This window comes from Melanerpes formicivorus, unplaced genomic scaffold (genome assembly GCF_026170545.1).
Source record: "Melanerpes formicivorus ecotype bairdi unplaced genomic scaffold, bMelFor1.0.p_v2 SCAF_2, whole genome shotgun sequence".
NCBI lineage: Eukaryota > Metazoa > Chordata > Aves > Piciformes > Picidae > Melanerpes > Melanerpes formicivorus.
Genome location: NW_027142354.1, coordinates 16902409 through 16914746, shown reverse-complemented (window position 1 = coordinate 16914746; position 12338 = coordinate 16902409). Strand labels below are relative to the sequence as shown.

The 12338-nt window shown below is 41.8% G+C and overlaps 1 protein-coding gene across 2 annotated transcripts in view; it reads left to right on the top strand.

The window, feature by feature from the left end:
- AKAP12 (A-kinase anchoring protein 12) overlaps positions 1–11799 on the top strand; it is a 34751-nt gene extending 22952 nt beyond the window's left edge. For both annotated transcript variants that reach the window (XM_068151868.1, XM_068151860.1), the window contains 3 exons: positions 1920–5650; positions 6759–8660; positions 9234–11799. In XM_068151868.1, coding sequence (XP_068007969.1) covers positions 1920–5650; positions 6759–8660; positions 9234–9242 — 5642 coding nt within the window. In that variant the 3' untranslated portion in view covers positions 9243–11799. The remainder of the gene's footprint in view (positions 1–1919; positions 5651–6758; positions 8661–9233) is intronic.
- Positions 11800–12338: the final 539 nt, after the last annotated feature.

Below are 12338 nucleotides of genomic sequence, written 5' to 3'. Positions count from 1 at the left end.
CAAGGAATTTATTTCTGGACCTAAGAATAAATGAATGGCATTACAAAAGTGGTTTCTTGGCTTTATCCTTACATAGTCTCAGCATACAACTACATAATGTTTGATTCATAAGAGTCAATAAATCAATAAAAGTAAATTATTTTAAACTGATAGATAAAGCAAAAACTAAAAAGCTTTGCTTATGCTGATTAAGGAATAACAGCCAGTAGGCAGCTGATAGTGAATATAAACATAACTGGCCTTCTACACAGGTATTGGAAGCCAGTGTATTGTAGATTTAGTTATGTTGCAACATTACCTAGACTGCATTAATTTTTATGAAAGCACAGTTATTCCCAAAGGGGACACAGACAAGCAGAATCAAGGAAGCATCTAGGCTGGAAGCAAACATCTGGTGGTCCAGCCCCTGCATAGAGCAGGTGAACTACAGAGTTAGATCCAGCTTAAAGGTGGACCAGATGAAAACAAAAGCCATTTGGAGAATTCAGTGATGCAGGCACTTTTGAAAGGGATCTCCTGCCTGCTTTTGGGCACTGAAGTAGCATATAGGCAACATTAGAAAGAAGGGCTATGCCTTGTCCCAGGATGTTGCTGTTTAATATTAATTATTATTTTTATTATTTTCAGCTTAGTATTCCAGCAAGTTTAGTTAGAGAGGTCTTGCACTTTCACCTGTTGCACAAAATCAGGAGTCAAGAACAATGTAAAATATAAATCCTGGCAGTATCCAAGACCAAGAATCTTTTGTTTTCTTGAATGTGCTATAGATTTTATCTTCATCTGTTTGGCATCATGCATGTTCCTCACACAGTTATTACTAAAATTCTCATTATAAGCAATAGCAGTTTTACCTGATCATTTTTCATGTTTAAATGGCAGAACTTAAAGGCTTGATGTCCTTATTCCTTTCTATCTTTTCCCTCCAAAGTTACTTACTTGGGGCAGGGGGAGCTTATGATTTTATACTCTAAACTGCACACTAATGGATTCTTAGGCTCCCTGAAATGGAACAGTAAATTCATATACTAGTCTGTGAAAGGCCAGAGGGAGCAATAATATTTACATTGTCCCAGCAAGACTGAAAGGGTGCTTGCCAGTGTCCTGAAGGACAGTCTCAAATGGTGCTTGAGAAAGAAAACTTGTGAGTAGTGGAGGGTAGGATTTTACCTGCTTGCATAGTAACAACCTCATTAATTTTAAGCAATGCAGAACTGCTGTAGATGAGGCCTCTATCTAAGCATAGAGGTGATGTGATGTATGGGACAATTCCAAGATCCATGATCTTTACAAGAAGTATGGAGTAATATAACTATTTTAAGGGGCTAAAGTTTTCAGAAAACCAGGACATTTCCAATGAGCATTTTCACATCTACTGTTCTTTTCACACAAATCTGTAAAGTGGACATTTTTTTCTTAATACCATTCTAAGTCAGCACAGTTTTGTGCTTGCTTTCTTTTTTTTTTTTTGGTTTGTTCTTTTGGAATAATTGCATACATTCTTCTGTATATTCTTTGAGTAATAATAGAGAAATATTTTTTTTCTCACATAATTTTGCCTTAAAATAGAAAAAAAGAAAAACCAACCACCCCCCCCAAAAAAAACCCCAACCAAAACCAAACAAAAAATAAACACAAAACCTGTAAAACCAACAGCAACAAAAAAGATGCATTTGAAAATAAACTTTGGAAAGGCCCATACAGTGACATGAGAAAGGAAAGGAAGGAAAGGAATTTAGTAACTTTGGAAAAAATGTGATTCTTAACAGAAATAACATTAGCATATAGAAGAGGATTAAAAGGACAAGTATGTCTAGGAAGTTTTGATAAGAAGAAAATTTATATACATTTATAAAAAGGTATAATATAACACTAAATTGAGAAGGTAAGTAACCATTTTTTTCTTGCTGCTGTTCTAACAGTTGGAGAAACAGAACATTCCAGTGCAACTTTGAAGAAAGCCACTGAAACTATGGAGACAAGTCCATCTGATTCAAGCACCAAAGATGGTGTGGATGCTGAGGAAGAGGATGCCCATACAGTGAAACAGTTACCATCTGTGGAAGAAGCTGCAGAAGACAATGCATCTGAGCCACAGTCTTATGATCTGGGTTTTAAGAAGGTTTTTAAATTTGTTGGGTTCAGATTCACAGTGAAGAAGGAAAAGACAGGAAAATCTGAACCAGTTCAACTACTTACTGTGAAAAAGGAAGCCCAAGTCTCTGAAGGAGCTGATGATGAAAAAGAAGTTAGCTCAGAAGAAACAGCAGTGCCTGAGGATGCACCATCTACAGAAGACACCACCAAAGACACACCGCCAAATGAAACAACAGAAGCCGAACCTCCTAAAACACCAGAAGCAAATGAGATTTCTTCTCAGTCAGCTGCCTTAGCCAGTGATACTGCATCGCCATTAAGAAAATTTTTTACTCAGGGATGGACTGGCCTTAGAAAAAAGAAGAGTTTTAGGAAGCCTAAAGATGATGAATTACAGGCTCCTACAAAAGAAGAGGAGCAACAAAAAGAGGGAGCAATACTAACAACTGACACCAGTGAAAAGGAGGAGAAATCCGAGTCTGAGAAGCAAGATGAAGCAGGGAATGTCACAGCAGTAACTATTGAAGCACATGAGAAGGAGCAAACTGAAGGAGAAAAGCAGGAGTCAGAAAAGACTCTGACAGATGCAGGAGTGGAAGCAGGTGAGAAGGATGAGCTAATTGAGCATGATCACCAGAGACAAAAAGAGGATGTGGCAGCAATAGAGAAGAAAAAATCTGAAGATAGTCAAGAAAGGAAAGTGGTGGAAGTCTCAGGTGATCTTGGTAGAAAGGAAGAAAAAGAGGAAGAAGGAGAGAGAGAAAGTGAGGAGACAGAAAGCCCACAAGAACCAGGGTCAGTGGTACCTGACCTTGTCACAGGCAGTGTGAATGGAGAATTGAAAAGATCCTCTGAAGCCCTGCCTGTGGGAGAAGAAAAATGGGAATCAATGGAGAAGTGTGAAATAGATGACAAAACAGAAATACTCTCTGAAGAGGCAATTGATGTTTCAAGTGAACAGCTTCAAAACTCTGAAGGGAAAGAAAGAAGTAAATTTGATGAAAAAGCAGAGAAAGCTGAACTGACAGTGTCACCCTCAGCAGAAGACATTAGTGAAGGAGAAGCTCTGGAGAGAAGCTCAGAGAAGAAAGCGAGCCAAGAATGTGAGACTAAGCTGACTCTGGGTGCTCCTGGATGTTCTGTTGATACAGAGGATGATCAACAGTTGATCAAACCCACTGATGAAGGACTACAGGCCAAGACTGACGTAGTTATGACTGATACTAACAAACCAGATGAAATAACCACAGAAATGACTCCTGAAGAAGCAGCTGGAAAAAGACCTCCAGAAGGTATCACAAATGAAGTTGAACTGCTGTCTTCTCAAGAGAAAACTAAAGTACAAGGCAGCCCGTTAAAGAAACTTTTTACGGGTACTGGATTAAAAAAACTATCTGGAAAGAAACATAAAAGCAAAAGAGAGGAGTCCAAATTAGGGGAACAGGGTGAACCAAGTCAGCACTCAGCAGATTCACCAGATAGCCCAGAGGAACAAAAGGGAGAGAGTTCAGCTTCTTCTCCTGAGGAGATGAATGAGATCCCTGCTTTGGAAAAACCTGTAGATGGAATGCAGGTGACTGAAAATGAAGATGCTGCCGTTTCAGATGTGGAGCGAAAAAGAGAAAGTGTTACACCCTGGGCATCATTTAAAAAGATGGTGACTCCCAAGAAACGTGTCAGAAGGCCTTCTGAAAGTGATAAAGAAGAAGAAATTGATAAGACAAAGAGTGCTGCAGTGTCTGCAACTGAAAGTACTATTGATGAAAATCGTGGAGAATTAAAAGAAAATGGGGTGGACCAGAAACCAGAGAAAACCACAGAAGAACCCAAAAGAAAGGTTGACACCTCTGTGTCCTGGGAAGCTTTTATATGTGTAGGTTCTTCCAAGAAACGAGCTAGAAAATCATCATCATCTGATGAAGAAACTGATTCTAAGCTTGGTCATGAAAGCCAACAAATGGAAGATTCTGGGCAGAGCAAAGACAGGGCAACAGATGCAGTGCTTGCTAGTTCTCAGGAGAGTGATCAAGGACAAGGGAGTTCTTCACCAGAACAAGCTGGAAGCCCTTCTGAGTGTGAAGGTATTTCAACCTGGGAATCATTTAAACGCTTAGTCACTCCAAGAAGGAGATCCAGAAGCAGAATGGAGGAGAGAACTGAAGACTCAGTTGTGGGATCTAGCCTGGAGCATTCAACATCAGATGGTGAACCTGGAAAAGACGAGTCATGGGTTCCATTTCGAAAACTGATTCCCGGGCGTAGGAAGAAGAAGTCAGATGGAAAAGCAGAAGCAACTCTTAAACAAGCCAGAGAAGACATGGCAGAAGCAACTGAAGAAGATTCAGATATTCCAGCTGTTGTCCCTTTATCTGAATACGAAGCAGCAGAGCAGGAGAAAATTGAAGCTCAACAAGCAAAAGATGCTGAAGCTATGAGAGAACAAACCTCAGACAAAGAGAAAGCCCAGAAATTTGGGGACACCCTAGGAACTGAGCAAGAATCTGAAGGGCTGGTACATGCGGTTACTGTTACTGTTGTGGAAGGAGAAAGGGCAGTTACTAGCATGGAAGAAAGATCACCATCTTGGATATCTGCTGCTCTGACAGAGTGTATTGAGCAGGCAAGAGAAGAGGAAGAAACTGAGAAACCATTTGGATCAGATGTTCTTGTGGAAGAAGTAGTGGTAGCTGCTAAGACAGCACCAGAGACAAGACAGGATGTAAGTGATGACACCACAGCAAGTGAGCCAGAGCTAACCTTGGAAGCAGTGACAGCTCTTGAAGAGACAGCAGAAGCTTCCTGCACTGAAGAAACAATGGAAGTGTCCCTTGCTGAGGAGACAACTGAGATGGTTTCTGCTGTTTCACAGTTGTTAGAAACCCCAGCTACTACAGAGGAAGTTACACCTGTACAAGAAGTAGAGGCCACTGAACAAAACTTGAAAGAATTAGACAAACAGACGCAGAAAGTTCTTTACGAAGTTGCTGAAAGAGTCAAGTCAGCAGATGTAGCACAGCTGGTTGGTGAAAGAGCCATGACAGCAACTCAAATTACAGCAGTACAAGGAATTGAGTCAGAGGTGAAAGATGATGCTAGAGATGGGAATGTTGCAGGCCAGGAACTAGTTGTGCTTGAACAGCCTTTGGAAAATGGAGAGAACAAGGAGGATGGCCTCCAGCCCCAGGGAAGTGCAGAGAGCATTCAGAGCCAAAATGAAGTTGAAGAGAGTGTTCTACACCAAGGTTCAGAGAGAAGTGAAATTGCTGCAGTGCAAGAAAGCAGCAAAGGACATGGAAATGTAGATGTATGGAGAGATGAGAGCCAGCAGCCGGTATGTGGAGAAGTAGTTGTAGAAGACCATGAAGCACTATCTGAAGTGCAGGAGGCAGCAGAGGAACCTTCATCGCATAACAGAACGTTTCACAGCATCCAAGCAGTCACTGCCAAGGAAGAGCTGTTTGCACAGCAGGAGCCTTCAGAAGAAGAGAAACTGCCCATAATGGAGTTGACAGTAGACAATGCAAGAGATGAATGTATTCCAGAAGTACAGGCTGCAGTAAGTATTACATAAAACACAAAGGTTGGTTTGTTGAAGACTGTATCAGCAAGTATTATATCTTGTGCCTAACTTAGAACCAGGATGTGGCAGTACTGCTGTCAAGGGATTTCCTTGTGCAGCCTGAGGTAACCAAAGTTCATATTCAGTGAGGCAGACACACAGATGCCCAGAACTACTGAGTGTTGTGGGCAGAGTGAGGTGGGTGTCATTCCTCAAAAATGGCATGGGAGATGGTGTGCATGGATCCAAAGGTGCTGAAACAATGGCCATCAAGGCTCCTGCACAGCATAGTGTGACAGAAGATACTAAGGAACACCTGAGATACATAAGTTGTGATCCATAAGAGTCTGGAGGGTCACAGTCAATGATGCAGAGTCCAGTTGGAGACCTGTAGAGATTGTTGTTCCCCAGGGGTCAGTGCTGGGTCTAGGCTTGTTAAACATATCTATCAAGAACCTAGATGAAGAGATGGAATGTACCTTCATCAGATTTACTGATGATACAAAACTGAGAGGAGTGGCTGACAGACCAGAAAGTTGTGCTGCAAGACTTGGGCAGACTGGACAGCCAGGAAAAAATGAGCCTAATGAAGTTCAACAAGGATAAGTGTAGAGTCCTGCACCTGGGGAGCAATAACCATCATGCACCGGTACAGTTTAGGGGTTGACCTGCTGTAGAGTAGCTCCACAGAAAAGAACCCTGGAGTCCTGGTTGATTAAAAAGTTATTCATGGGACACCAATGTGCCCTGGTGGCCAAGAAGGCCAATAGTATACTCGGGTGCATTAAGAAGTGTGTGTTCAGCAGGTTGAGGGAGGTTCTCCTCCCCCTCTACCCAGCCCTAGTTAGACCACATCTGGAATTTTGTGTACAGTGCTGGGCTCCTCAGTTCACTAGGGACAGGTAACTACTGGAAAGAGTTCAACAGAGGGCTATGAGGATGATTAAGGGACTGGAGTGTGTCTCTTACAAGGAAAGACTTGGGGCTGTTTAATCTAGACAAGGCTGAGAGGGGACCTTGTCAATGTCTACAAATATCTGGAGGGTGGCTGTCAGGAGGGTGAAGCCAGTGTCTTTTTCACAGGTTTGTTTTCAACTATCCACAGGTACAGGACAAGACAGAGAGTGAAACCCCGTCCTTGGGTCTTACTGCTGAAGAGCCTGTGCAGCTGGAAGGAGAGGGCGAAACCCTCACTGTAGGACCAGAGTGCACAGAGACGGTTGTCACTATGGTTCCTGTCAAACCTGAGAGACAAGATGAAATTCCTGACTTAGACTCAGAAGAGCAAACTTGTACTAAAGGAGCTCCTAGCAGGGAACCTGCCCAGAGAGAGGAAGCTGATGACAGCATCATAGTCCTTGGAGTGAAAACCACAGAAGTCACTGTTACTGAGGCTCCACTGCAGAATGAGGTCAAAACGTCTGTCCTTCTTTCAGAAACCATTGTCTCAGAAGCAGCTGCAAATGCTGAGCAGAGCGTGAGGGATGGGGCTGGCACACTCATTACAGCAAAAGATTCTGTGCCCCTTCTAGAGCCACAATGCAGAGAAAGAACAACAGAAACCCCATCCCCGAGTGATGAAACTGAAGGTAGTAAAATTGAAGATGCTAGTCTCAACACTGAAACACAGAGTGACACCACTGCCACTAAGGCTCCCACACAGATGGAAGCAGACAATGTATCTAATTTAGCATTAGGATGCCCAGATGTTACTCAAAATGGAAGTGCTGTCTTCACTGACATAAATAATGCTAAGAAATGTGAAATACCAAGCAGCTTAGCTGAGGAAGAGACTATGGAACAAGAACAAGAAATTGTAGAAACCTCAAACCATCAAGACTTTGAGAAAGAAGATAAAAATGAGCGGTTGATGGAAAGAGCCAAAGAAATTACTGAGTCTGGAAAATTGGAAGCTGTGAGAAGTGATGAATTTTCAGCTGATGTCCAGCAGGAAGTTTCAAGTGTGCAAGAGGAAGTTTCTGACTCAAGCTTCCCTCAACAAGAAAACTTGGAGACTCTGAAAGTGCCTGCAGCAGGTGAAGAACATGTCATGGCAGGAGAGGTAATATCCATAGGCATGACAGCCAAAACCATACAGCCCTTGGCAACCACAGCAGAACAAATGGCTTCTGAAGAGGTCTCTATTACTACTGTAGGCTATGGCACTGCAGAGCTTCTTAGTACTATAGCATCTGAGCCTCAAGTAACTCCTGCTTCCATGAATGGAATATCAGAGGAGCAAGAGATGGCCCAGAGTATAGAACAACCCAAACAAAATGGTATTCTTCTGAGTGACAGTCTGCCTGTCACCCATACAGAATTTGAGAAGGATGTTGTTCAGTCTTTGACTATAGAATCCCAGAGTACGAAAATTGTACTGAACGCCATCCAGACAGCTGTTCACAAACTTGCAGAAACAGAAGAGTCAGCTGCCTTTGAGTCAGAGCAGCACATTAAGGCCATGGATGAAATCCCATCAGATGTAAATAAACCTGGACTCCTGGGAAGTATGCAGGCAGATCATCTACTTCCAGTAAAAGAGGAAGAGATACGGAGTCAAGAACAGGAGCTCCAGCAATCAGGAGTAGCAAAAACTGCTCCCTTAGTAGAGTCTGCAGAAATTCATGGAACTGAGGTGGTGTTAACTTCTGAGATGCTGAAAGATGGACCGAGTCAGACTTCTTTAACAATTGTGAATAGCCCTGAAGACATTTCAAAGGAAAACGTGAGACTTCAGAAATCAACACTAGAACTGACTACTGCAGCAAACTCAACCAAAGACCCCCTAGACATATACTCACCAGAATTAAGAGAAAAAGAAGTTGGGCAGATTATGGAAATTCCAGGCCAACATGCAGGTCAGGAAACAGAGAGAGAAAGTGAGGACAAACAACATCATCTGCCAGTGGAAGATGGGAAAACACAGGCATGGGAGGATGATACTTGCCAAGGAGCACCTTGTGATAGTCCACAAAGTCAGAGCCTGGTGGCTTCTGAGGCCTTGAATGTAAGTAGTATTTGAGCCAGCAATTTCTTTTGCCAAAAATGGTTTTGGGGGGTCTTTAAAACTGTTGTGTCATAGATTCTATTTATTTGGTTTTTTGGCCTGATGAGAGGCTACTGCTCCTCAGTTTAACAGAGACCAACAGGGTTTTAATGTTTTTTTTCTTTGTATCATTTTCCTGCTTCTCTCTCTGGCTACTCACCACCTTGTTTTCTTCCTACACAGCTACCCTCCTTTAAAGACCTTTGACTTGGCCTGTACTTTAGGATGGTATTTCTAGGAAGTAGAAATTGTGCCTTCCAGTTTTACTAGCTCTGCACTCAATTCTTCAGATTCTTCCTCTGTAACGGAGCTGTTTTTAAAGTCCTAAGGGTTATTCATGTTGCTACCAAAGCTCTTTGCACTTATATGAATTCTGAATCAGATATTACAGGTGCAGTCTTTGTAGGATATTTACTGCACTTGTTTTGTTAAGTCATGAGATCTTTATCTTTGAGAACTGCTTGGGAAAATAAGATGTTCTTGAAAGTGTAAATTGTCATTAATAAAAGTTTTCTACTGTTGTCTTTCTTTCAGATGTACTAAGCACCCATGTGGCATTTGGAGAGATGCCAGTCCTAGAGATCAACTGACAATCCTGTGACAGAGCCAGGAGCTTTATTCACTACCCTTTATTCTTGGATGTTAGCACCTGTTCTTTTGAAGACTACCTTTTTTGTCATTTCTATTAAATAAACAATGTCTTTAGTGTTGGCTAATATACATACGAGTGTTCCATTCAAAGGTCATCTGCCTCTGCCCAAAATAGACCATTTAGACTGGAATGTACAACTGAGTGAATGGGCAGACCACGAAAATTTTTGCCACTGTTATTACTGTCCCCTCACTTAATGTGTTGTCTTGTCTATGCCATCTCCTGGAATTCCTTCACTCATCCCTGAATCTCCCTCCCTTCCTTCTGCAGTCTCCCTTACCCCCATCAACTTCTGTAGCTGCCTTGATTTGACCTACAAGTGTCTGTAGGTGCTGCTCGACTTGTGTGTGAGGTAGAAGGGCTGACTGATGAGAACACATGAGACCTCTGACCCAGTAGCAGAGGTGCCTTTACCGAACAGCAGGAACTGGACCATGCACAAATTCTTGAGCAAGGTGCTCAGGATTGCTGCCTTTCAGTCTCCTTCAGGTATCTCTATCCATCCTTCTGTTGTGTTTGTGAAGGTCTGATTTAGTCAGAAATTACTTCTGCAGCATAGCTTCAAATGAGGTTGAGAACACACTTTTGTTCCAGACTTCAGGTCTCAGGACTGGATTGTAATGTGTTGAATATTTATATGTATGTCTTAAACACAGTTCTGATTTTAATATAGAGCTATGATACGTGCTATTTAGGCATACCCTTAAATGAATTTGGTAGAGAGGAAATTGATACCGTCAGAGCAGAAATTGTTAACATGTAGTTTCCTATTTATTGTTCCAGGTTCTCCCCCTTGTAAAATCTCTCCAAAACATGGCTGTCTTGCATTGAATATTTATATGCATATCCTAAACCCAGTTCTGATTTTAATGTAGAACTACAATACTTCTAAAGACAAAAGGAGAGACCTGGCCTGTGTTGGATCCACCACTCCCTTCTACTTGCAGTCATCCCTGGTTTCCAAGAACCCTCTAGCCTTGCCACTTCCCTGTCATCTTGCTCATGTAGCAACCCTGGTGGTACTACAACCCTCCAGCCCTCTCACAGAATCATAGAATGGTTTGGGTTGGAATGGACCTCTGCTCATTTCTGGTCATTGCCCCATCCAGCCCCAAGCCTTTTCCCACAATAACACTGTCTAACATCCTTCCTGCATACAAGCTTCATCCTTTCTCAGGCCCTGCCAGAATCTCTTTCCAGCATCTCCTGAAATCTTCACCAATTCTATCAATTCCCTGTCTTCACTGATGGGAGGAGTAAGAAGGAGTAAGGGCTCAGTGATGAATTCTGCCTTGGATTGCAAGAACCTTGTAAGATCTGTAGAGCTGTAGACCAAAATGAGCAGGGTGATTTAAAGATGGGAAGAGGCCCCCAGACCAAGATTCCTGGGATGCCTGTCCCCAACAGGAGTTGGTCCTCTCTTTTGCTGTTTACATTAAAATCGAACACAGCGTACAAGTCAGTGCTTTCAGCCCTGATTTCTAAAATGAAGCTTATGGATCGCACTTTGTGAAACTCATGCCCATCAAGTTGAACAACAGCTCAGTATCCTACCTACATAGCAATTTATTTTAAAATCAACTTACAGTGTAAAATGCTTGTTACGGCAGGTGCTTGCCACTCAAGGCTGCACGTACAGCAAGCAATGTGACTGAAGCAATTGCATCATCCGATGCTACCCCATGTGGAAGCATGAAAAGATTTTTCCTTACCTCAGAGGAAATGATACAAAGCCAAACAATGTGGTTTCAAACAATCCAGGCTATCTCTGTCCATTGTTACTGGCAATGTTCCCCTTTAGCTTTGGGCAATTCCAACAACCTCGGTTGAATTGGCTTGCAAGTTAATCATGCTCTTAATAACACCTCACAAGTGCAAACTTGGCTGAATTAGTACAAATTGTATACCTATGTACGTTAAGCCATATTGCAATAACTGCAGCAGGTAAAATGAAATAACAGCATGACCTGAGTAATCTTGATTCTTACATTTGTAGCTCCAAAGCTGTTAATAATATGTAAAGTTAATTCTTGTTTGAACCTCATTTAAATAAAGCTAGCTTTACCACAATGTAAACTGTCTGCTGGTAGTGACTGGACAGGCAAGTGCTTTAACTTGTCTGTTTTCTCCACTAATCCAGGGCTTAGGTAAGCAATGTAGTAGATTTAAATACAAACCAAATATAACAGCTTCTTCTTATAGTTGACACCAAAAAGAATACTGCTGCCAAACTCAGAAATGGTGCAGTGAGCATGTCTCCACCTGAAGATAGTTCTTTGTTCCAGTGTATTGCTTTGGCCTCTGAAACTCCCATTTGAGACTGTGAATTCTGGCTTGTCTTAAAAGCTCAAAGGTTTCTCTAATCCAGTGTATTGGGTTGCCCAATTGGAATTTGTGGGTTTTATGGTAGATTTTCATTGGTTAAATAAAATACAACTACAGATTTGTTCTAATGTGTGCACATGTTTGGGTTTTTTTTTTCAGCTTAGTGTAAATTCTTTCCCAATGCTTGCTTCACCTTCAGAGGTAGATTTGCCCCTTACAATTCATTTGTTGTTGACCAACATTCAGGTTTTGACATGAACTAAACTAATTTCAGAAGGGAACTGCAATTTGGTTGGAAGTTACTATAAAATACACATACTTTTTCTGAAGTAATTACTTCAGAAGACTGTGAAGGGAAAATCTTCCATTCATGTAAAGACAGCCAAAACTATTCAGTGAGCTAGGATGAAAAACTAATAAATCCTGTGCCTTGCCCATGTAACTGAAGCATAAAAAACATCAACAAAGTAACAACATGAATATCCACCAAAATTTTGGCACAGTAGGACATCATAGATCTTAGACACATAATAAGTGGTAGGGTTCCCCACTTCTATTTAGCTGGAGTATACTGGTGGCACCAAATATCTTGATCTGCTTGTGTTTTATTTTCACAGTGTTCAGACTTCAGACATATTTTTCCAGCCATCTGTGTTCTATGG